Source organism: Heterodontus francisci, chromosome 10, assembly GCF_036365525.1.
Source record: "Heterodontus francisci isolate sHetFra1 chromosome 10, sHetFra1.hap1, whole genome shotgun sequence".
Lineage (NCBI taxonomy): Eukaryota > Metazoa > Chordata > Chondrichthyes > Heterodontiformes > Heterodontidae > Heterodontus > Heterodontus francisci.
This window is the reverse complement of record NC_090380.1, coordinates 62,467,975-62,491,938: the sequence shown is the minus strand read 5'-3', so window position 1 is coordinate 62,491,938 and position 23,964 is coordinate 62,467,975. Positions and strand designations below refer to the sequence as shown.

At 42.1% G+C, this 23,964-nt stretch overlaps 1 protein-coding gene across 1 annotated transcript in view; it reads right to left on the bottom strand.

The window, feature by feature from the left end:
• The window catches only part of epha6 (eph receptor A6), an 888,039-nt gene that overhangs the window by 379,989 nt on the left and 484,086 nt on the right, over positions 1-23,964 (bottom strand). The window contains exon 4 of the mRNA XM_068040607.1: positions 21,711-21,866. Within this exon, the coding sequence (XP_067896708.1) occupies positions 21,711-21,866 (156 nt within the window). The remainder of the gene's footprint in view (positions 1-21,710; positions 21,867-23,964) is intronic.

Sequence of the window (23,964 nt, the reverse complement as noted above, 5' to 3'; positions counted from 1 at the left end):
GTCCACTTTGTGCTCTGACTATTTTCACTTCCAATTTTGCAGAGGCAGCAATCTTGTTTCACCTAAGCTTGTGCAAAATTGTAAATGAGCAAAGGCTCAGTATTGGTTTCCACTAGCTGGTTTTCAGGTTCAGCTGAATTTCAATTGTGTTGTGAGTGCCTTGAACATGAAATACATGTCCATAATTAAACTTACATCTCATATAGCAGGCAAGATTATCTTTGTCAGGATTTTTCTGAACAGTGTATAATTTGAATGAGATTGTGACCCAGAGTTGAAGGGCAGGAAACTGTGATCTCACCTGTGAGTCTCTCACTGTAAGTGGGATAATCGATAAGGCTGTGAATTATATGTTGCTTTTAACATTTCATGCAAACTGAATCTTATAATATTTATAGCCCTCCATCTACAGATAAGCACAGTTCATTTATATTCCTCATCAACTAAACTCTATGATACAAAGTGCAACTAGATCATTGTATTTCTTCAGTAATTTTATGTTTAAGATCTTAGCAGCAACAAAAGATATCTTGAAAATCTGTAACTATGCATGGAAACTCTTTTTTTATGATTATTACCTCAGAGAATGGGCTGGATTTTACCTTAGGCGGACCGGAATTTGCCACCGACTTTCACGTTGGTGGCGAACCCGCTTCCGCCTAGCCCGGGGATCTGTCCCGCATTTTACGGGTCCCCAGACTTAAATTGTCCTGAGACCAATGCTGGGACTGCAGCCCAGCCGACGCCATGGATCCAGGAGGTCCTTCCCTGGTGAGCCTGGAGTGCTCGTTTCGGAGGTGGGGGGCGAATTGGGTCCCGGGGGTGGGTTGGGAGGCAGGGGCGGCCCTCAATCGGGCACCCTGTGCCTGACTGCCATGCCGCTCCCCCCGGGCGCGGAAAGGCCAGCAGCTATCGCTCAGCAACCTTTCACGTCCCCAGCATGCCCGCTTGTCACGGGTAAAATACCTGTGGAGGCAGGCGAGTGCCCTTAAGTGGCCGTTAAGTGGCCACTAAAGGGCCTTGATTGGCCTCGGGCAGGTGGGCCGTTTCCCACCCCCCGCCCAACGTCGTAAATTGGCCGGAGGCGGAAGTGGGGCGGGTAGGCCTCCCGCTCAATTTTACACCCACGCCACCATCTGACCCACTGGGGTGGCGTAAAATTCAGCCCAATGAGTCCAGAACAGAAGCTTACTGTAGCCTGAACAGACGTATAATCATTTTAAAGTCTTTGAATCTCAAAGTTTTTACAGTTACTGAGATTATGAAGAAGCGAGGAGAGGCTGTTAACTTTACAAACATTGTGTTTTTTAAACACATTACCAGCTATAGTGCTACTAGTCAGGAATCTTTAAGAAGTTCTCTTAGTTTTCTTTATCGAACAAGACAAAGTGGAGGAAGAGTGAGTTGGAAAGAGATACAATAAAACCAACATGTACCTTTAACAAGACCCAAAGAGATCTTACTTGGAGCATCCATTTCATTCAGATGCATAGCCTATCAGACCTATTTCTCAAGTATAGGGATAATATAATGAGGACCTCCCCTCATCGGAACTTTAACTATCAGGCTGCAGGAGTTTTTAAGTCATAGAATCATAGAAACTTACGGCACAAAAGGAGGCCATCCAGCCCATTGTTCCTGTGCTCCCTCTTTGAAAGAGCCAGAGGGAGCATCCTTTCTCTACCTACTCGATCAAAACCTATCATCTTGAAAACCTATATCAGGTCACCTTTTAACTTTTTCTGTTCCATGGAGAACAGCACTAACCTTACCAACCCCTCCTCAGAATTGAAGTCCCTCATCCCTGGTAAATGTCAGGGAAACCTCCTCTGTACTCTTTCTATGGCCTTTACATCTTTCCTGAAGTGTGGTGATCAGAATTGCGCAGAATAGTTCAGCTCAGGCCTAACCAGTGCTTCATAAAGTTCTAGCATGATTGCTTTGCTTTTATATTCTACTCCTCTGTTTATAAACCCAAGTAGCCCATATGCTTTTTTAACCACCTTATCAACTTGTCCTGACACCTTTAAGGATTTGCACACATGGACACCCAGATCTCTCTGCTGCTGTACACTTTTCAAAATCATGCTATTTTATAGTATACTGTCTTTCCATATTAACCCTCCCAAAGTGTATCACTTCTCTGCGTTGAACTCTATCTGCCATGCTACTGCCCATTTCACCAACCTGCCTATGTCATCCTGAGGTCGACAACTCTTCTCATCACTAACTAATCCATTGCTAAGTTTCATGTCATCTGCAACCTCTATTCTACTGCTCCCTGTAATTTGAGTCTAGGTCATTCATAAAAAATAAAAAAAGACGAATGGACCCAAAACTGATCATTAGGGATGACTACTGAAAACTACCTCCTAGTCTGAAAAACATTCATCCACCATCACCTCTCTGTTTCCTGTCATTCAGACAATTGTGTATCCAAACCCTCACTTTCCCCTTAATCTCATGGGCTTCCATCTTCTTTATAAGCTTCCTGTTTGGCACTTTGTCAAATGACTTCTGAAAGTCCATATATACATCTACTTCACTTGATCTTCACTGTTATCTCATCAAAGAATTCAAATCAAGTTAGTGAGACATGATTTGTCTTTAACCAATCCATCCTGGTTCTCCTTTAATTCACCATGCCTTTCCAAATGAAAGTTTATTTTGTCCTGATAATAGTTTCCAATAACTTCTCCATCACCGATGTTAGGCTGACTAAGCCTGTAGTTTCCTGGTTTATTCCTCTCCCATTTCTTGAATAGTGGTATGGGATTGGCAACCCTCCAGTCCTCCGGCACTACACCTGCATCCAATGAGGATTCAAAGACTGTGAACAATACCTCTGTTGTTTCTAACTTTGCTTCTTTCAGCAACCTAGGATGAATTACATCCAGACCAGGTAGCTTACCAACTTTTTAGTACATCTTTTCTATCTATTACTATCCTCTCCATGACTTCCCTCACCTCTTCGTGTAGTCTTCACAATATCCGCTTCCTTTGTGAAGACAGATGAAAAAATAATTTAATACTTTTAGCCATGTCCTCTGCCTTTCAATGCAGGTTTCCCTTTGGGTCCTTAACTGGCTTATGGCACATTATGGAAGCAGTTCCTGACTCTTTCTAGGCTCCTTATGGTCTCATAGGGAAAATTGCAGCCTTGCTAGCCCCAAATCATCCCCCACACCCTAACACCCACCTTTCCTCCTGCAAGACGTTCCTGAAACTTCCTAACTGTGACTTATCTTGCTGGCTAGTCTTCCTTTTGCGCAACTTGTGGCCTCCAGCCACCTAAACTTCCGTTCCTGCTGGTCAGTCAGCTGCTTTCTGCTCATTGCAGGGGGCAGCTGACTGGTGGCATGCCGTTGAGGTGTGGGTATTAAAATACACCAGGCCTAAAATCTCAACCTGCCTCAGACTGCCATAGAGAGCTGATCACTTCCCCCATTAGCATGGGAACCATCCTATCCAATGTCGTATTTGATCAAGTCAGTCCATATCTATCTCAGTAACCTCTAATGCTGTACCCAGATGGAGGTAATTGTCACAGAAACAATTACTTTTTTGAGAATCTATTGAGTGTGCAATCCGTTTCCAAAATGTGATAGTTAATTTGCCCATGGATCCCAACAACTAGATAATTAGTTTTTTTGGTAGCACTACTTGAGGGATGTGCATTGGCCAGGTAACTAGGAGAACTCTCCTCTTCTAAGATAGCACTGAAAAGCCATTTACATCCATGTGGGAAGGCAGACAAGAATTCTTGGCTTAACATCTCATCCAAAATATGGCACCTCCAATAGCACAGCACTCAGTAGTGCACTGAAGTGCCAGCCTAGGTTATGTGGTCAAATCTTTGGAGTGGGACTTGAACTCATCACCTCTGACTCAGACACAAGGGTGTTAACACTGAACCAAGGTTGACACTTAGTATTAACAGCTAAGAAATACAATTTCATCCCTCCTTTTACATTAGTAATAACAGCAAAAAGGGGGCGATTCAATCGTTTGTGTGTTTTGATCATTGCCCCACAAAATTACATTTTATAGATAGAAAGGCGGAGAACTAATTGAAGTCTACGAGCATGAGAACATAAATCTATGCAGAGAAACAAACAATTGCCTTACCTAGGACATCAAAATTCGAGGTGAATTTCCTGCAGTCCACCCAAATAATGGTATGGGTTTTCCCAATGGCTCCAGCCAAACAGACCAGGAAGATCCATTTCAATCCTCTACTAAATTAATTAGTAGGCCAGCTACAATTGGATTATGGAAAAAACAAACTAAAAAAATCTGACGAAATTCCAACAACTTCTTCTGGATGTGTGTGTCAATGGCACTAGTTCAGTACAGGAGCAAACTTAGCACTGATGGTTCTGGCACTGAGTAGCTAATCAATACTTACAGGTGAGCAAAGGACAGTTGGGTAAGGTACCTGAGAGTAACAAACACCCATGAAACCATATGCCAGGAAGCAGTCAATGCCTTTGGAAAAATATGATAAGAAATATTGTAAAGGAAAAACTGACAAGGAAAAAAAATGGTAGTGCACACAAATGTGGGCATATTTAATATTGCATTACATTATCTCCCTCTACAGCTTGATTCTTTAACTTTATATATCATTTCATACATTTTATTTATATTCGGATTTTTAAACATTTGGAATTGTATTATAATTAATTTCTAATTTCATTTACAAATTCATAATTGCATTTCAAAATTTAAAAAGCTCTTTGAATTCATGTAAACATGTATTAATTAATAAACAAATTAAGCAACTAATTTATGGATGAATTTCTAAATGCACTAATTAACTTTCAGATTATTTAGTCTTGTTCCTGAAATGCTTCAATAATTTATGGACAGATTTATAAACATATTATTTAACTTATAGTTTATTTACTTCAGTTTCTAAAATCAGCCATATAGTAGAAAGCTGCCAGTAGGTACTTTCTTGAGTCTCTGGTGTTAATGCAGATGAGCACCAGAACCTTCCATTCAGGAAGAGAAAGAACTGACAGTGCCACTTACATTCTCCAGAAGCACAGCTCTTTGGAACGTAACACTTTTTATGATGACAGTTGCTGTTCTGCATTCGCCCCCAACTGGCAAGAGGAAATTGCAGTCGTTGGGAGATGCCTTTGGAATGGCAAAACAAGTGAAACTTTTCATTAATATCACATTATGTATTCTTTAACAATTACATATAGGACGTGAGCATCACTGGTGAGGCCAGTATGTATTGCCCTTCCCTAATTGCCCTTCAGAAGGCAGTGGTGAGATGTCTTCTTGAAACGCTGCAGTCCATATATTTGTGAGCATTGCACAAGCCATTTTCAGCCTTTTCACTGTTAGCAGAGAACCAACTGTCCTTTTGGCCCTTTCCCAACATTAAAATTAAGCAGCATTTGGATGCCTGTAATCAGATATGTATATAAAGAATAATAAATTTGCACATTTCACAGCCTCAGGATATCTCAAGCTACTTTTCAGCTGAAGTGTAGTCACTGTCATAATGTAGGTAAACGTGGCAGTCAATTTGCAGACAGCAAGGTCGCACAATCAGCAATGAAATAACTGATCAGTTAATTTGATTTTGCTCTTATGGGTTGAGGGATAAATGTTGGCCAGGGTACTAGGATAACTCCCTGCTTATTTGTATAGTAACATGGGATCATTTGTGTCCATCTGAGAGGGTAGATGGGGCCTCTGTTTCGTATTTCATCCAAAAGATGACAAGGTAACACTCCCTCAGTACTGCATATGTGTCAGCCTATGTGTTCAAGTCTTTGGACTGGGCAATAACCTATAACTTTCGGACTCAGAGGGGAGAGTGATATAATTGAGTGAAGGCTAACAACTATGCATGCATAAAAGCATACATTAACAGAGCATTGCTTTGCCTTGCCAGAATGGAATGCAGAAACTTGGATCAACAACTTGGATCGGCTGGTACTTCTTTACTCTTACAAGAATTGGTTTCAAACTAGCTCCTGTAATATAATGCCTGTGAGAGATGACTGAAAGCAGTAATTCAATCTTTGGATTGAAGTAACAAACCGTTCAAGCTTTATTATCGCAGGCTTGAATATCATAGGTATTTAGGTAACATAGGTACATAGATTTCTCAGTTAGCATTTAGTATAGTCCATCAGTTGATACTATAATTAAGTGAATCAGTGATAAAAGTCTGTGCTGAAAATCTGTCATTTGTAAACATTACAGATAATATCTATGCTGGATAACAGCTTCCAGGTATACAGGTGACAACAATGTAGCTGATGTCGTCTATAGAGAAGTTGCTGTTCCCCAGATAAATCTACGGGTAGCTTTCAGTTAAACAGTTAGAACTTCTGTCTAATTTTCTATCCCATACATTACATCAGCAACTGCTGACTTGAATTCAAGTAATGGAAAACTGCACAGGAATTTGCTCATTTACTGAAAAGAGAAAATGGTGATTACACATTCAAATTAGCTGCACAAACATATGCTCAATGATACTCAGTAATTTTATTTGCCTTGAATGGGCCATTCATCTTTTAAATATGAGGGTTTAAACTAGGCTCTCTAGCATCCATTTTTTAAGTGCCATCTTCGTAAAGGGGTTAGCGCACACACACCTAACAACCCCTAACAACATGTAGAGCAGGCACGCATGATGTCAATCAGCCTAAACACTGATTTGTCACCAGCACAGCCATTTTCAAACTCAATGCTGTAACCTAAGCACTCTCTTCATCTTGCACAGTTGAATACGACATTAAACAACCCCACACCAGGACTATTTAAAGGACTCATTGACTATTGCAGGTTAGTTGCTGGATTATTTCTTCTGATGGTTGCTGCAATCCCACCCATTTTGGGTGCGTTTCTTACTTGTTTAAAGTTTCAATGGCCTACTGGGAGTGGTCTAGCGGCTGCCGAAGTACTTTTATGGTGACTTAAAGGCTTGTGCACAGTTGCTTCCAGATATAGGTGGCCTGGTAGGGCATCCTCTTGGCATTGAACATAATTGGCAGAATGAGCAGAGACCATGCAGAGCAGGACAAGCTGCTGGAAGAGGAAGGAGGAGGAGAAGTGCTTTCAGCAATGCCCCTTTCCATGATGGCCAGCATTGTCTCCTTACAAGGGTTAAAACATGCAGGTGTGTCTCTGCCCCTCCCATTAATTCCTGCTGCCTCCTGTTATGTGCCAGCTGCTTCTGCAAGGAAGAGAGAAGTGTGTCAATGAGTGTCTTGCAATATGTTTGGGTAATTTGACTGTCATGGTTAATGTTGCCTGTATGTCTGAGCTGCGAGATATGGATGTGGGACTTGCAACAATGATAACTGTGTGAGGGTGAGGAAAAGCGTATGAATGCTAAGTAGAAATCCTGATTGATAGAAATTGTCGGTAGGTGAGTGATGAGGGTGTAGGGAATTCAGCAGTAGATGAGGCAAGTGGTTCAGTTGGTAGGATATGGCACTTGAAGATGCATTCATTGTCCTGGACCATTCATGTGAAATCATGAAACTTTTTTGTGCATTATATAATGGTCTATGGGGCTATATACCTGGCATTGACCCCTACATGTGCTTGGAGGGCCTTGACCCCCGCCCCTTCACCACCCCAACATCGAGGCTAAAGGACATCTCTCCTTTTCGCCCCTCCACCAAGACCTCCGGTGCAGTGTTTAAAGATTTGGTGTATGCTCTCTCCCATGGTCTACCATTGTTGATTGTTCCACAGCACCACCAGCAGACACAATGCACCTCCCTTTTAAGAGGTGGAGGCTACCTTTAAATAGTACTAGGCACTCATGATATCAGATCCCCTGCTGGTGTGTGCACCCAATGAACAGAGTAGGGAGTGATGGCTCCACGGAGAAATCATGAAAATGACCAGGCAGCACAGAGTTGGTGCCACGCCCGCATTGCAAGCAATGGGCACAAGTTAATCACGCATTGTGATCCTGGCACTCATTTTTGGGGTTGTCCAATTTAATTTCCATGGTCTTTTGTTTTGCACAATCTCCTACATTTTTAGCGCTTTTTAAGACAAGATTAAACTATTATTTGCAATCTTAATTTAAAATATTTTATATTTCTGATGACTATACATTTAAAATATCACTCAGACAGCTCGAAATGTTCTTGTTTTCATGACAATTATCAATGCAGTGAATGTGATATAATTTTAATATCAGAAGGCTGGAAATAGCATAGGTGGTTTTATTAAAAACATTTTAGGGAAGGCATTAAGCAAGACATTAGTACATGGCAGAAATAAAAGTTGGATTTTGGAGCCATTGCGATGTTGATATTGATATATCAGGTTCAATTCAAACACTTAGTCAGCCCTTTACTAAGTAGGTAATCAATTTAGTATTAGCTGTATGATACTGTGAGGGTGAAAACATTTTTTAATTTCACCTTACTGGAGCCTTGTTAATTTTGTACTCCATTCCTTTAGATCTTCCTTGACAGTTTAACTGAAACAACTTGCTTTTAATCTTTTTAATTTATTCCATCTTGTCATTGCAAAAGCTTAAATTATGTCCCTTGTCTATCGTCTTTTCTACAGTGAAAGCAAATTCAATTATTTGAGCTTTTCTTCAAAGGGTCGAAGCCCAGGTCTGAAATTCCTTTTCACCATTCTGCTTGGAACCCTACTAAATGAGTTGTCTTTTTTGAAAGAGGTCCAAAACTCTGCACAAAATTACAAATGTAAACTAACTACTATAAGGGGATAAAAAAAATGATCAAATATTTTTGCGATATGGTTCATTAGTGGATCATCTTTACTGGCAACAACTTTATACTTAAAAATTACAACCAAATCGAATGCCATTTTTAAAAATGGACATTCCAACATTCCTTAGTTGTGAGCATTTTTTTTTATCTTCTGCATTGGTGTGTATTCTGTTACATTTATCCAGATTAAAATCTATCTGCTATTGCTTTACTCATTCACTTAATTGGTACACATCCCTTTAATTATCTTCAATTTCTTTTACAATGGTCAGAAAGTCACTCAGCTTTGTGTCATAAGAACACAAGAAATAGGAGCAGAAGTAGACCATATGGCCCATCGGGCCTGCTCCGCCATTCAATACAATCATGGCTGATCTTGGGCTTCAATTCCACTTTCCTGCCTACTTCTCATTTCTCTTGTTTCCCTGCGAGACCAAAAATCTATTTATCCCAGCCTTAAATGTATTCAACGATGGACCATCCACAACCCTCTGGGATAGAGAATTCCAAAGATTCACAACCCTTTCTTTGAGTGCAGTAATTTCTCCTCATCTCAGTCCTGAATGATTGGCTCCTTATTCTGAGACTTTGCCCCCACATTCTAGATATCCCAACCAACGGAAACAATCTCTCAGCTTCTACCCTATCAAGCCCTTTCAGAATCTTGAATGTCTCAATTAGATCGCCTCTCATTCTTCTGAACTCCAGAGAATATAGACCCAATTTACTCAGCCTCTCATCCTAGGACAATCCCCTCATCCCAAGTAAATCTTCGCTGCACAGCCTCCAGTGCAAGTATATCCTTTCTTAAATGTGACACCAAAACTGTACACTGTATTCCAGGTGCAGTCTCGCCAAAGCCCTGTACAATTTTTGTAAGACTTCTTTATTCCTGTACTCCAATCCCCTTGCAATAAAGGGCAACATGCCATTTTCCTTCCTAATAGCCTGCCGCATCTGCATGTTAACTTTATGCGTTCTTTGTATGAGTACCCCCAAGTCTCTCTGAACATCAACACTTACCAGTTTTACATCATTTGAAAAATATTCTGCTTTTCACAAACAATGTGAACAACTTTACAGTTCCCTATATTATACTCCATTTGTCATCTCATTGCCCACTCACTTAACCTGTCTCTATCTCTTTGCAGCCTATGTCCTCCCCGCAGCTTACCTTTCCACCGAGCTTTGTATCATCAATAAACGTAGATACATTACTCTCTGTCTCTTCATCCAAGTCATTAATATAGAGTATAAATAGCTGAGGCCCCAGCACTGATCCTTGTGGCACATGACTACATGTGACTCCAGACCCATAGCAATGTGGTTTACTCTCAAAATGCCCTCTGAAATGGCCCTGCAAGCCACTCAGTTCAAGGGCAATTAGAGATTGGTAATAAATGCTGTCCTAGTCAACGATGCCCACATCCCACAAAAAAAATGAATTAAAAAATTCTAATAAATTTGTCAAATAGGATTTCCCTTTAGTAAAGCCATGCTGACTTGTTCTGATCACACAATGCTTTTACAAGTGCTTTTTTATCAGTAAAATTCATTACATTATCTACAAAATACTCTCCATTATTGTTTACAAATAGTGTGAAAAAAGACGGGGCTTAAGTTAAAGCCTTGCAGACCTGTACTAGTCACTCTCTTGACAGAACAAAGATTCACCCTTTTTCTTTCTATTTCCAGACAGTTTTCATTCCAGATAGATAAATTGCAGTTAATTCTACGCATCTTAATCTTCTTGAAAAGACTTGTAGCCTGAATTTTAGCACAAACCCACTGAAAATCCAAGTATATTTTATCCACTGAATAGAACCACACCTGCTAATTTACTTTTCTTAAAATATCCAGGAGTCTATGTTCTTCACCTGACTGCAGGCATAGCATGCAGCAAAAGATGATCTCTTCTGACATGAATGTCAGAACATGGGCCAGTAACATATACAAACCCAAATGAAATTAAAACATGGCAACAGTATTACAGACAGGTGCGACAGGTGGGAAATGATAGGGATTGTTTCGCTTTTTCACCTCTCAACTCACTGAAGACAGCACTTTTGCCAGCAATGTGTGGAAACCCCCAATAGGTTTTCTTGTAGGTTCAAAGAAAGGTAAATGCTTATTAAACAACACCTGAAAATATTCTCAACTTCACCCACGCTCACAGAGGCACATACAAAAGAAAAGATAGAGATTAAAAGATAACATGCATTAGGTCTGATGGTTTTAAAAAGAGTTCACTGGAAACCTGGAATTCTTCCCCATGTGTGAAGATTTAAAAATGGTGCGGGCCTGTGTTTCCTAGTCCACTGAAGACAAAATGTGGGAAGTTTCAGGAGGCCAAATGTGTTTTTGCAGACTTTGTTTTGTTGTATCTCAGTCACAGTTCAATATTGAAAACCCTGGTATAATTTCTCAGGTATGAATTTCAAGGCCACTTCTAGTCACTGCCTATTTGTAGCTTAAAGATGGTGTTCTTAGGCAGTGTCCATCTTCTTCCACTGAAGCAGATGAAACCTCTCTCTGTCTGGCGCTCCCTTTGTCTACCCAGCATATATCTATTAAGCTCCTCATCAGACCCCTGGTTTCTCTCTACCATTTTCCTCATAAATGGCGTCTGATGGTGGGGCCATTGTTAGACAGTGGGGTCTGGGTGTCACCCACCTTCATGCCATTTTGATAAACTGGAGTTTTTCAATTGAGTTTGAATTTGGAGACACCATGCCATTGTTAACCCAATTTGTTGAGGCGAGGTAGCCATTAACACATAATGGTCCATTTACATTTTAATGCCTTCTCCAAGCTGGTCCAGACATGAAGATTGACTCAGGGTTCTTGTAGTTTCCGTGCATTTTGGCAGTACAGGATAAGGTCACCTGACCTCTCTGCTCCATCTTGTTTTTCAGGAAAAGTGTCTGTTTTGGGTTTGTGTTATAAGTTCATTATATAGTTGATAATTTCTCCATGCGTGAGCGTGACAACAGCAATAAAATACGGTAACACCAGAAGGAACCAATAAGAACAGTCAACTGGCAGGACATATATAAAGTATAAAAGTTTTCTTGGATAGAAAATTACAAAGCTATAATAGGACCTGGAGGCTTGAGACTTCATAATCCTATTGAGCACAAATTACACTGACAACTCCTCCTCACATCAAATAGTTACAGTTCAGTAACTTTCTCTAAGCCTAACATTATTATACCGTTGAATATCTTTCAACTAATGTATGCATGTAAACTAATTGGTAAAAAGCTGGAATATTAGCAAAGATATGGATGCCCCTGCAAAAGCAAGAATTCTTACATGATGTGCATCAAAATGTGGGTGTATATTTAGAACATTACAGCGCAGTACAGGCCCTTCGGCCCTCGATGTTGCGCCGACCTGTGAAACCATCTGACCTACACTATTCCATTTTCATCCATATGTCTATCCAATGACCACTTAAATGCCCTTAAAGTTGGCGAATCTACTACTGCTGCAGGCAGGGCGTTCCACACCCTTACTACTCTCTGAGTAAAGAAACTACCTCTCACATCTGTCCTATATCTATCACCCCTCAACTTGAAGCTATGTCCCCTCGTGTTTGCCATCACCATCCGAGGAAAAAGACGCTCACTATCCACCCTATCTAACCCTCTGATTATCTTATATGTCTCTATTAAGTCACCTCTCCTCCTCCTTCTCTCCAACGAAAACAACCTCAAGTCCCTCAGCCTTTCCTCGTAAGACCTTCCCTCCATACCAGGCAACATCCTAGTAAATCTCCTCTGCACCCTTTCCATAGCTTCCACATCCTTCCTATAATGCGGTGACCAGAACTGCACGCAATACTCCAGGTGCGGTCTCACCAGAGTTTTGTACAGCTGCAGCATGACCTCGTGGCTCCGAAACACGATCCCCCTACTAATAAAAGCTAACACACCATATGCCTTCTTAACAGCCCTATTAACCTGGTTAGCAACCTTCAGGGATTTATGCACCTGGACACCAAGATCTCTCTGTTCATCTACACTACCAAGAATCTTCCCATTAGCCCAGTACTCTGCATTCCTGTTACTCCTTCCAAAGTGAATCACCTCGCACTTCTCCGCATTAAACTCCATTTGCCATCTCTCAGCCCAGCTCTGCAGCCTATCTATGTCCCTCTGTACCCTACAACATCCTTCGGCACTATCCACAACTCCACCGACCTTAGTGTCATCTGCAAATTTACTAACCCACCCTTCTACACCCTCTTCCAAGTCATTTATTAAAATGACAAACAGCAGTGGCCCCAAAACAGATCCTTGCGGTACACCACTAGTAACTAAACTCCAGGATGAACATTTGCCATCAACCACCACCCTCTGTCTTCTTTCAGCTAGCCAATTTCTGATCCAAAGCTCTAAATCACCTTCAACCCCATACTTCCGTATTTTCTGCAATAGCCTACCGTGGGGAACCTTATCAAACGCCTTACTGAAATCCATATACACCACATCCACTGCTTTACCCTCATCCACCTGTTTGATCACCTTCTCGAAAAACTCAATAAGGTTTGTGAGGCACGACCTACCCGTCACAAAACCGTGCTGACTATCTCTAATGAACTTATTCTTTTCAAGATGATTATAAATCCTGTCTCTTATAACCTTTTCCAACATTTTACCCACAACCGAAGTAAGGCTCACAGGTCTATAATTACCAGGGCTGTCTCTACTCCCCTTCTTGAACAAGGGGACAACATTTGCTATCCTCCAGTCTTCCGGCACTATTCCTGTCGACAATGATGACATAAAGATCAAGGACAAAGGCTCCGCAATCTCCTCCCTAGCTTCCCAGAGAATCCTAGGGTAAATCCCATCTGGCCCAGGGGACTTATCTATTTTCACACTTTCCAAAATTGATAACACCTCCTCCTTGTGAACCTCAATCACATCTAGCCTAGTAGCCTGAATCTCAGTATTCTCCTCAACAACATTTTCTTTCTCTACTGTAAATACTGACGCAAAATATTCATTTAACACTTCCCCTATCTCCTCTGATTCCACACACAACTTCCCACTACTATCCTTGATTGGCCGTAATCTAACTCTAGTCATTCTTTTATTCCTGATATACCTATAGAAAGCCTTAGGGTTTTCCCTGATCCTATCCGCCAATGACTTCTCGTGTCCTCTCCTTGCTCTTCTTAGCTCTCCCTTTAGATCCTTCCTGGCTAGCTTGTAGCTCTCAAGCGCCCTAACTGAGCCTTCACGTCTCATCCTAACACAAGCCTTCTTCTTCCTCTTGACAAGCGCTTCAACTTCTTTAGTAAACCACGGCTCCCTCGCTCGACAACTTCCTCCCTGCCTCACAGGTACATACTTATCAAGGACACGCAGTAGCTGCTCCTTGAATAAGCTCCACATTTCGATTGTACCCATCCCCTGCAGTTTCCTTCCCCATCCTACGCATCCTAAATCTTGCCTAATCGCATCATAATTTCCTTTCCCCCAGCTATAATTTTTGCCCTGCGGTATATACCTGTCCCTGCCCATCGCTAAGGTAAACCTAACCGAATTGTGATCACTATCACCAAAGTGCTCACCTACATCTAAATCTAACACCTGGCCGGGTTCATTTCCCAGTACCAAATCCAATGTGGCATCGCCCCTGGTTGGCCTGTCTACATACTGTGTCAGAAAACCCTCCTGCACACACTGGACAAAAACTGACCCATCTAAAGTACTCGAACTATAGTATTTCCAGTCGATATTTGGGAAGTTAAAGTCCCCCATAACAACTACCCTGTTACTCTCGCCCCTGTCGAGAATCATCTTCGCTATCCTTTCCTCTACATCTCTGGAACTATTTGGAGGTCTATAAAAGACTCCCAACAGGGTAACCTCACCTCTCCTGTTTCTAACCTCGGCCCATACTACCTCAGTAGACGAGTCCTCAAACGTCCTTTCTGTCGCTGTAATACTCTCCTTGATTAACAATGCCACACCCCCCCCTCTTTTACCATCTTCTCTGTTCTTACTGAAACATCTAAATCCCGGAACCTGCAACATCCATTCCTGCCCCTGCTCTACCCATGTCTCCGAAATGGCCACTACATCGAGATCCCAGGTACCAACCCATGCTGCAAGCTCACCCACCTTATTCCGGATGCTCCTGGCGTTGAAGTAGACACACTTTAAACCAGGTTCTTGCTTGCCAGTGCCCTCTTGCGTCCTTGTAACCATATCCCTGACCTCACTACTCTCAACATCCTGTACACTGGCACTACAATTTAGGTTCCCATTCTCCTGCTGAATTAGTTTAAACCCCCCGAAGAGCACTAGCAAATCTCCCCCCAGGATATTGGTACCCCTCTGGTTCAGGTGAAGACCATCCTGTTTGTAGAGGTCCCACCTACCCCAGAAAGAGCCCCAATTATCCAGGAAACCAAAACCCTCCCTCCTGCACCATCCCTGCAGCCACGTATTCAACTCCTCTCTCTCCCTATTCCTCGCTTCGCTATCACGTGGCATGGGCAACAACCCAGAGATAACAACTCTGTTTGTTCTCGCTCTAAGCTTCCACCCTAGCTCCCTGAATTTCTGTCTTAAATCCCCATCTCTCTTCCTACCTATGTCGTTGGTGCCTATGTGGACCACGACTTGGGGCTGCTCCCCCTTAAGGATCCCAAAAACATGATCCGAGACATCACGAACCCTGGCACCTGGGAGGCAACATACCAACCGTGAGTCTCTCTCGTTCCCACAGAACCTCCTATCTGTTCCCCTAACTATTGGGTCCCCAATGACTAATGCTCTGCTCCTCTTCCCCCTTCCCTTCTGAGCAACAGGGACAGACTCTGTGCCAGATACCTATACCCCATTGCTTACCCCTGGTAAGTCGTCCCCCGCAACAGTATCCAAAACGGTATACCTGTTGTTGAGGGAAACGGCCACAGGGGATCCTGAGAAGGAATACAAACTGTGTATATTCATGTAATTTGTTGGAGCACATGGCTGAATTATAAATGAAGTTTTTCTGAGCGGCTACGGGAATTCTAACAATGTGCTTTACTCTGTGGAAGAGACAGCCAGTTTCACTGCTTGGAGGGTTACTCCACACTTGGGAAAAGCCAAAGTGCTAACTGTCACATGTGACACATTTACCAGTTAGCAATACCTGATGTATAAAGTATCTTGACTATAATTACTGCTCAGTGAAATCAATTATAAATCAAATGAATCAAAAGCTGAGATCTGAATCTGTAACATGAAAAATAAGAAACCTATTTTAAAATAGATTAAAAATTAAAACTCATCAGCCAATAAAGCTTGTATTGTATTTCCATGGTGTGTGCCTGGAACAAAATTGAAGTTTTAAACTATTGTTTGATCTATTTACAGCTTGTGGTGTGTTGTCTACGAGCCAATTGTGCAGTTTTCAGTAATATAGATGAAACACTATTTGAAACAAAGTCCCCTTTTATGTTCCTTGTTTGCATTACACAAAATGATTTCCTTCTTCTGCGATTTAGAGCAATGCAGTCAAGTTAAAGGAATAATTCTAGCAAGGGTCTCACTTCATCCCCTTTCTCATATCGGTAAGCTGCTGAAGATCAGGCAGACTTACACTCGGGGTTCCTCCTGCTGATCTGCATGATGAATGATTAAATAGCTTTTTAATTGCTGTTAAATTATTCCAGCTAAACTGTGATTTCATGCAAATTCTAAGCTGTAATGACATGCAGTGAATCATTTACCAAGATTTAGAATCTGGAACAATACAAGTCGATTAATTCTAATTTTGTGACAGTAGAGAATTATGTGCACTAGTAAGCTTTTATGAATATATCCTGATTGCTTTGTTTTAGCTCATACAGTGGAGACAGATAGTTTGACACAGGAAAAGAAGTTGGCAAATCTAAATCCTTCAGGGATAGAGATGATGTTTTATGTTGAAATGGTAGGGTCCCATTTATAAATAGAGATTTAAACAACTCATACACTTACAAGTGACCTGAAGATCTTGGGAGTAGCTTCATCATTCATAGTCCATATTAATAGAGAGCAGCAGAACAACTGAGGTACAAGACCATGATTTATAGTTAAATAGTTAGGAATTCAGTAAACTAGTGGAAATTAAGAAACAATCAATAGCCCTAGACCATATCTTAATTAAATCTTTAGTTAATTTATTCATTTTGATGCCATTATGTCAAGATTATTTCACAACTGGAGAACAGAACATTTTTTTGGTTTGTTTCCAAGTGATAGTGAGATAAGTGTCTATGCAGAGCTAAAATGTTTATTGGCCCGATACTGGAATGCTCTTACAAGGGTCTAACAGCTTGGACTCAGAAGAGAAGGGAAGATGAGACATGATTTATTTGTGGCAACAAAATCATCTTTTCTCATATGCAGCATCACCATACTTAATAATAAACATCACACAGTAGGATGCCATAAATCTATTGGTTCTATGTAAAAGGCTGGGCATTATTCACACAAGTGTATTAATATTTGCATAGTTAATATTTCACAAAGAAAAATGACTTCATCGTGCAACTGCTCGCTGCATATTAAATTGAAGCCATATTATTATCTAATTTTCATTACCCACATAAAAGCTTGAAACAATCTTGGATTGATCTATTTGACTGTTATCCTGTCAATCAAATTTAGTGGTAGGTTGTCAATGAATAGCCAATACTTGATCAGTTAAAGCAAGGTATGGGATTTGAGTCAATTTCCAAAATCAATTGGACTTCCATCAAAGTATCCAATGATATCATTGCATTAGGTCTCCCATATTTCTGTTTAAATAAAAAGCTCACAGTGAGAGGCAGATCAAAAGTTGTGTGTAATTAAAGGCTTCATTAACTGACTAATGTTCAGAGAAAAAAAACAAAAGTTACCTTCAATAAATTAATATTCGTGATGACCTATTTTGCAGTTGAAAAAACATAATACAATGGCCATGGGCATTACAATAACACACTGATAATCTGATTTTCACATGTTCTTCACTGGTGTAACTACAAGTAGCTAGGAGGAATAGCTCACATATATTGACTTTGGGTACATTAGCGAGAACATTCGCTCTAATTTGTGGCTATAAGTGGATACTAAATACCTGTGACTCTATATGTGTAGATAATATTCATTGCAGCCAAATAATGTTGCTGCCTAGAATTCCCTCTCTGCACCTCTCCATCTCTCCAACTCACATTCCTCTGTTGAAAAACTCCTTAAAACCTACTTCTTTGAACAAGCTTTTAGTCACAGTGTTACCATCTCCTTATGTGGCTCAGTGTCAAATTTTGTTTGATAATGCTCCTGCAAAGTGCCTTGGGGCATTTACTATGTTATAGGTGCTATATAAATGCAATGGTTTTGTTTCTGCAAGGATGCCCTTTACAATGGGCACCTTATAGTGCTTTCACATTGATGCATCAGTATTCTAAATAGGGAGATAATAATAACTAAAAACACGTTATTCATTTTTCTCTGTTAGCGAAACGAAGACAGAGTTCCTTTAATTTTTCTTTCATTCCTTTGATGCACAGGGGCTAAAATTCATCAGGGCTTCTGTCAGTGTCCTGCTGTAACGTCAGCTACAAACCAGCAGTGAGCTTCCGCAATTTCTGAAAGTTTCTAATTTGCCCTGTAAAGGCTGAATCTGCATCTGTTCGCTATTCATTCCAGAAGAGACACAAATGACAGTTTGAGTTCCACAACAAAGACCGAAGATTAAATTGAAATAATTCCACTATTTAAAAGCTGCAACTGAAAGTTCAGCAATGGTTAAAAATTTAATTGACATTTTAAGTTGAAAGACTTAGCAATTGCAGACAACTGGGACTCCATTTTCTCTGCTCTAGCAAAAACCTGGCACTAATATGATGACTGAATGACATTCTTCTGTACTATAAATTCCATGGTTCAGTTATGAGATGGCCAAGTCATGTGTGTGAAGTTATCAAGGCCAACTTAATTCCACTAAAAATATTATTGAACAAGTCTTCCCAACAGCAACTAATAGTAATAAAGGGAACAGCAGAATATGCTGATAATTTTAAGCTGTTAATAGAAAAGGTGCAAAGAAAATGTGTTCTTTAACAAAGATCATTTTCAAACATTGATGATTGTGTTAGCACTTTCCATTGCAACATATGAGCCTTTCCTTTCACTGCTCTTCAGAAGTGACTGGCTGCCATTACAAATGTTATTTCTGAGGAAAGGGTGATTAATCTTTCATATTGATTAAGTCACGGGCTTTTAGTGTTGAAAACTGAAACCATTTTTCTGCCCTGGGAACCTCGTGTCAGCATCCAAAAATCCCAAATGAGACACTGCACAGGTTAAATACTGAGTAAAAGTTTCTGTACTACACCCAAAATGTTGTTTCCAACCCATTCTCAGAAGAGCAGTTCCAAATGCACCAGTATGACTTTCTTCTTCCCACTTCTTCCACTATTCTGTGTTTTCTGAGTGAGATTCTTTCTGCTCTGGCCTCATTCCCAAAACTAGTTGTCATTTTGAAAAATCCTAAGTGGAGCTTTAATTACTGCGTCTATCTCAGCCTGAAATATTACTTTTTGTGCCAGTGGATCATAGAGTGGTATAAATATCTGTCAATATTAAATATTCAGTAAATTCACAGTTGATTGGAATCATGAAAAAACAGTTGTTTCTTTAATGTTATTGGGTGGGAAATATATACATAACTATTTCAATAAGTGCCTGAATGGGGATAATTGGCAGTCGTGGAGAAGAAAAGTGACTGGTTGTAATGTTAACATATTTTGTGATAAATATGGATTTGAGAAAAATTATCAAGAAAGATCTGTAAAAGGAGGTTTGAGAAAGAACTGAGTCAAAGCTGGTACTTCTGGCTCCAGGAGCTCAGTTTATTCCAGATGGTACTGATGGGGATGAAAGTAAACTGTTGGAATGTAAGGCTCCCAGGCAAAATATGTATGCCCAGCTTCCACTTTGTCCCTTGTGTTTGCAAGTCCAGAACTCAAAACTGCTCATAATCTGGCAATAATTGGTTTCTAAATTTGTTCACGTAGGACTGGATTTTGTAGAGAAGGTGGGCTTCCGGCTCCGGGCTGTAACAGCAGGGGGATTCCAGCATCGGCCTTTTCATGCCATATGGAGCGATCATCTGGATTAAGAGTCCCGCGCCGGGATCCCTGTCCCTTTAAAGACATTGATCCACCTCCAAGAGCTGCCGGCCAATCACAGGGCTAGCAGCTCAGCAGTATCAGTAGTGCCACTGGGAGCGGTGGCCACTACCAGTATTGCAGAGGCCATGGACACAGCCCAGTGCTGGAACCCTGGACATCAGGTAAATGAGACTGGGTCGCTGGAGCCAGTCTGGAAGGTCCAGGAGAGAGGGGTTGGGGGTGGTCATAAAGTCCAAGGGCAGGGGGGCACTGGGAGGCGCACTGTTTCCTGGCCTGAGCCCTCCATGTACCACAGATTGCCCATGGAGGAGGGACCCACCCCCAAGCTCGCAGGGAGGACGCCTTGTTTTACAAGACACGCTCCCCACATAGTGGAGACATCACCTACCACTGGTTAGATCCCAGGGGCGGCAGGAAGTGGCCCTTAAGTGGCCGTTAATATGATACCTAAGGGCCTCAATTGGCCTCTGGGCAGAAAGGCCACCTCGGGCAAGATCGCTTGATGATAGGGCTGCGGTGGGCCCTTCTCCCTCCCACCACCACCCATCACGATTCTATCGGCCCCCCGCCACCAACCTTGCCTCACGGGGGCCCATAAAATCCAGCCCTTAGGGTTGAATTGAGCTGTGCCAGCAGGGCTGATAAGGCAAGGGGAACCCCGCCTCGACCGTTTGGAGATGCCCAGCACAATTCAATGACACTCGGGCAATTAACAACCCGGCACCATGATCACCATTCCTTTAAAGACTGGGAAGCCGCTCCCAAGAGCTGCTGGCCAACCTGAGGGCCGGCAGCTCAGTAGTATCGGCAGCACCACAAGGAGCAGTGGTCGCTGCTGATACTACAGGAGGCCTGGGATCAGGCCCAGCACTGCAGCCCTCCTCCAGAGGTAAGTAAGACAGGGTCACCGGGGCTTGTCCGGCAAGCCCCCATGATGAAGTGGGGATCGTGTGTGATAAGGGTGGGGAGTGCAGGCAGGGCTGTTACCGGAGGGGTGGCATTTGTTTCTGGGCCCTCCGTGGGTCACAAATTGCCCAGAGAGGAAGCCCTCCCAACTGGGGCCCTCCCAGCAGGTCACCTTGTTTTAATGGGCAAACTCCCAGCATGGTAGAGGCCCCTATCCCCCCACTCCACCTCGCTGCTGGTTTAATTCCAGCAGTGGATGGAAGAGACCCTTAAGTGGCTACCGATTGGTCACTTAAGGGCTACAATTGGCCTATAGGTGGGAAAGCCGTGCTAGACCTTTCCTGGCCCCATCTTAATCATGGTGCGACGTTAAGTTGACGGGCCTTCTGCCTCCCACCTTTTGTAGCAAATCTATGGCCACCACCCCACCCCCACACCTCCTAACCCATCTCCAGGGGGCCCAATAAATTCTGCCCTTAGAGAGACTACAAGGATGGCCAGGATGGAAAATGTATTTTACCAAAAGAGGATACTCTTCCAAGGTCAGTACTGTGTACAAAAAGGACACATTTGCCATCCCACGGTACTGCATCCCTTATTTTGATGAGCACAATGTTTATTTAAATATATAGAAAACGACTATTAACTAGAATATACTTTTAATGAAGCTTAATATGATTCTACATGGTTAAGCCACACCTGCAACATCTGAAGCCTCTTTCTACACATAATTTTCCAACATCAGTCCAGGTAGTGGTTGGTTCCTGTTGTGAATTCTATGCCAAGTCAGATTTTTCTTTTATTTGTGGTGCACCAAAAACTTTTCTTTAACCACTTTAATAGCTTAGACAGAGAGCATGAGAAGCCAAGATCTGATAGCTGTAATTACTTACTGGTACAAGCCATGGTGGGTGGGTCTTTTTCTGCCCTGAAGTAATTTGTATCACAGTTACACACTTCTGAGGCATCTTCCTGGGTGAAGCTGTGTGGAGGACATTTGGAGCACTTGATGTTTCCAGCAAAAGCTTTGTAGAACCCAGGCCTGCATGCTAACAGAGTAATAAAATACACAAATGTTAAAGGTAAATTATCACATGCCAATTAACTTTGAACTACACAGACAATGGTACAAACTCTCAACAGTTGGTTTTAACAATTATACAGGTTGGTTTGTATACCAGTACTGCTGCCGCAAATGTGATTGACGCTTCTGTATTAATGCTGCGGTAACAGTTTAGGATCTAGGAGCACTGGGAACAGAGCCTCAGACATGGAAGTACGAGGATTGGTTCTCAGGACCCTGGGGTCAGAGGGCACTGAGTGACGGCCTTGGTGTCTAGAAGCACCAGAAAGGGATAGTGAGAGCACTGAGTAGAGTTCAGGATCCCGGAGTGTTGGGGACAGGGAGGGGGAGGTATCTGGGATCTGGGACATTGGAGAATGCGACATCCTAAGATGAGGGAACATTGATGTGGGAGCACTGGATGATATAGGGGCTTATGCAGGAGATCCTAGAGATAGGGGTCTGGAAATAATGGTGATGGGGTGGGCAGTGTTTGGTAGTACTGGGTGAATTGCTGGTAACTGGCAGTATTGGTTGGGGGAAAGCTGGGTCAGGCACCCTTAAAGAAAGGGAGGCTCAAGAAAATGAGATACTAATAACTGGCTTTAGCTCCTTTTGGGCCATAATGAACCCTTGTCATAGCCATCCACCATCATCAGCCAGTTTCTGCCTTTAGGCTGTTCTCCTTGGAGAAGAGAAGGTTTGGAGGAGACTTAATAGAGGTGCTCAAAATCATGAGGGGTCTGGACAGAGTAGATAGGGAGACACTGTTCCCATTGATGAAATGGTCGTGAACCAGAGAACACCAATTTAAGGTGATTGGCAAAAGAACCAAGGACGACACTAGGAGAAACATTTTTACGCAGTGTGTGGTAAGGATCTGGAATGCACTGCCTGAGAGTGTGATGGAGGCAGATTCAATTGTGGTTTTCAAAAGGCAATTGGATAATTATCTGAAGAGAAAAAGTTAGTAGGGCTGCAGAGGAAGGGCAGGGGAGTGAGACCAGCTGAGTGCTTTCTAGAGAGACAACATGGACACAATGGGCTGACTGGCCTCCTTCTGAAACCATTCCATGATTCTATGAGTCAAACACTTTATGCACTATTAGTGTGTTTGACAAGACATAAAAGGGAGATGTTCCTCTTTACTGTTTCGTGAACGCCCAGTTCCCAGGTACAGGAAAGAAGAAATGGGAGCAGAGACTGATTGCATCCTCATAATGCTGCTCTAGGACTTCTGCGGAGTTCCCAAAGCTGACATAACCAGCCCTGCTCTTGTAATGTGTGCGGGCCCAACATAGCTATGTAAATAGAAATAGAGGGAGCATTCCAGCCCAACTGCCTTATTTTTCTCTTCCACTGTCATGTGGCACCTGAAAAAATATGGTAATGTCCTTGTGCTGGGACCTGCATGGATTAGGCAGTTTGCAGGTGTTTTGGGGGCAGCTCAAAGATGGTTAAAGAGAAGATGGTACTTTAAATTTATTAAAGAATCCCTCCTGCCCGCACCACCCTGATCCCTACGATCTTTGGGTGTAGAAAGCCAGATATCCTTCATGCTCTCAGGCCATTTTTTCCTACCCCAGCACACGGTGCTTCCAGAGGTGGGCCTGTGCCAGGAATGTAACTAGGCCAGGAAATTCATGGACACCTGTCTCCTCACTGGTCTACTATACTAAGGTATATGATACTTTCTGGCTCCCAGTCAGAGCCCAGAGTGGAAAATCAACCCATGAATCTTTAATATAAACCTGCATAAGCAAAAAAATGACTCTATAAAACATTTTATGCTTTATATTTTTTTTTAAAAAGCCTTTGAACCTCCTAAAATGGTTCATTGTCTTTCTGCAAAGGTGCGGACAAATTGATCCCTATCACCACGCCTGTCGTATATTGCAATAGCTAAGCAATTTGTTATAGTGTCCTCTCTGCTGGAGAGGTGTAAATAAAGTTAGTTCTAAAATGGCTGCTTGCTGTGAGTCTACATGTTAGCTACTCAGTGAAATACACAACACCAACCCCCCAAGTTTTTTTAGATAAAAAAATGCATGGGGGGCGGGGGGGGAAGATAGGTCAATTTCCAC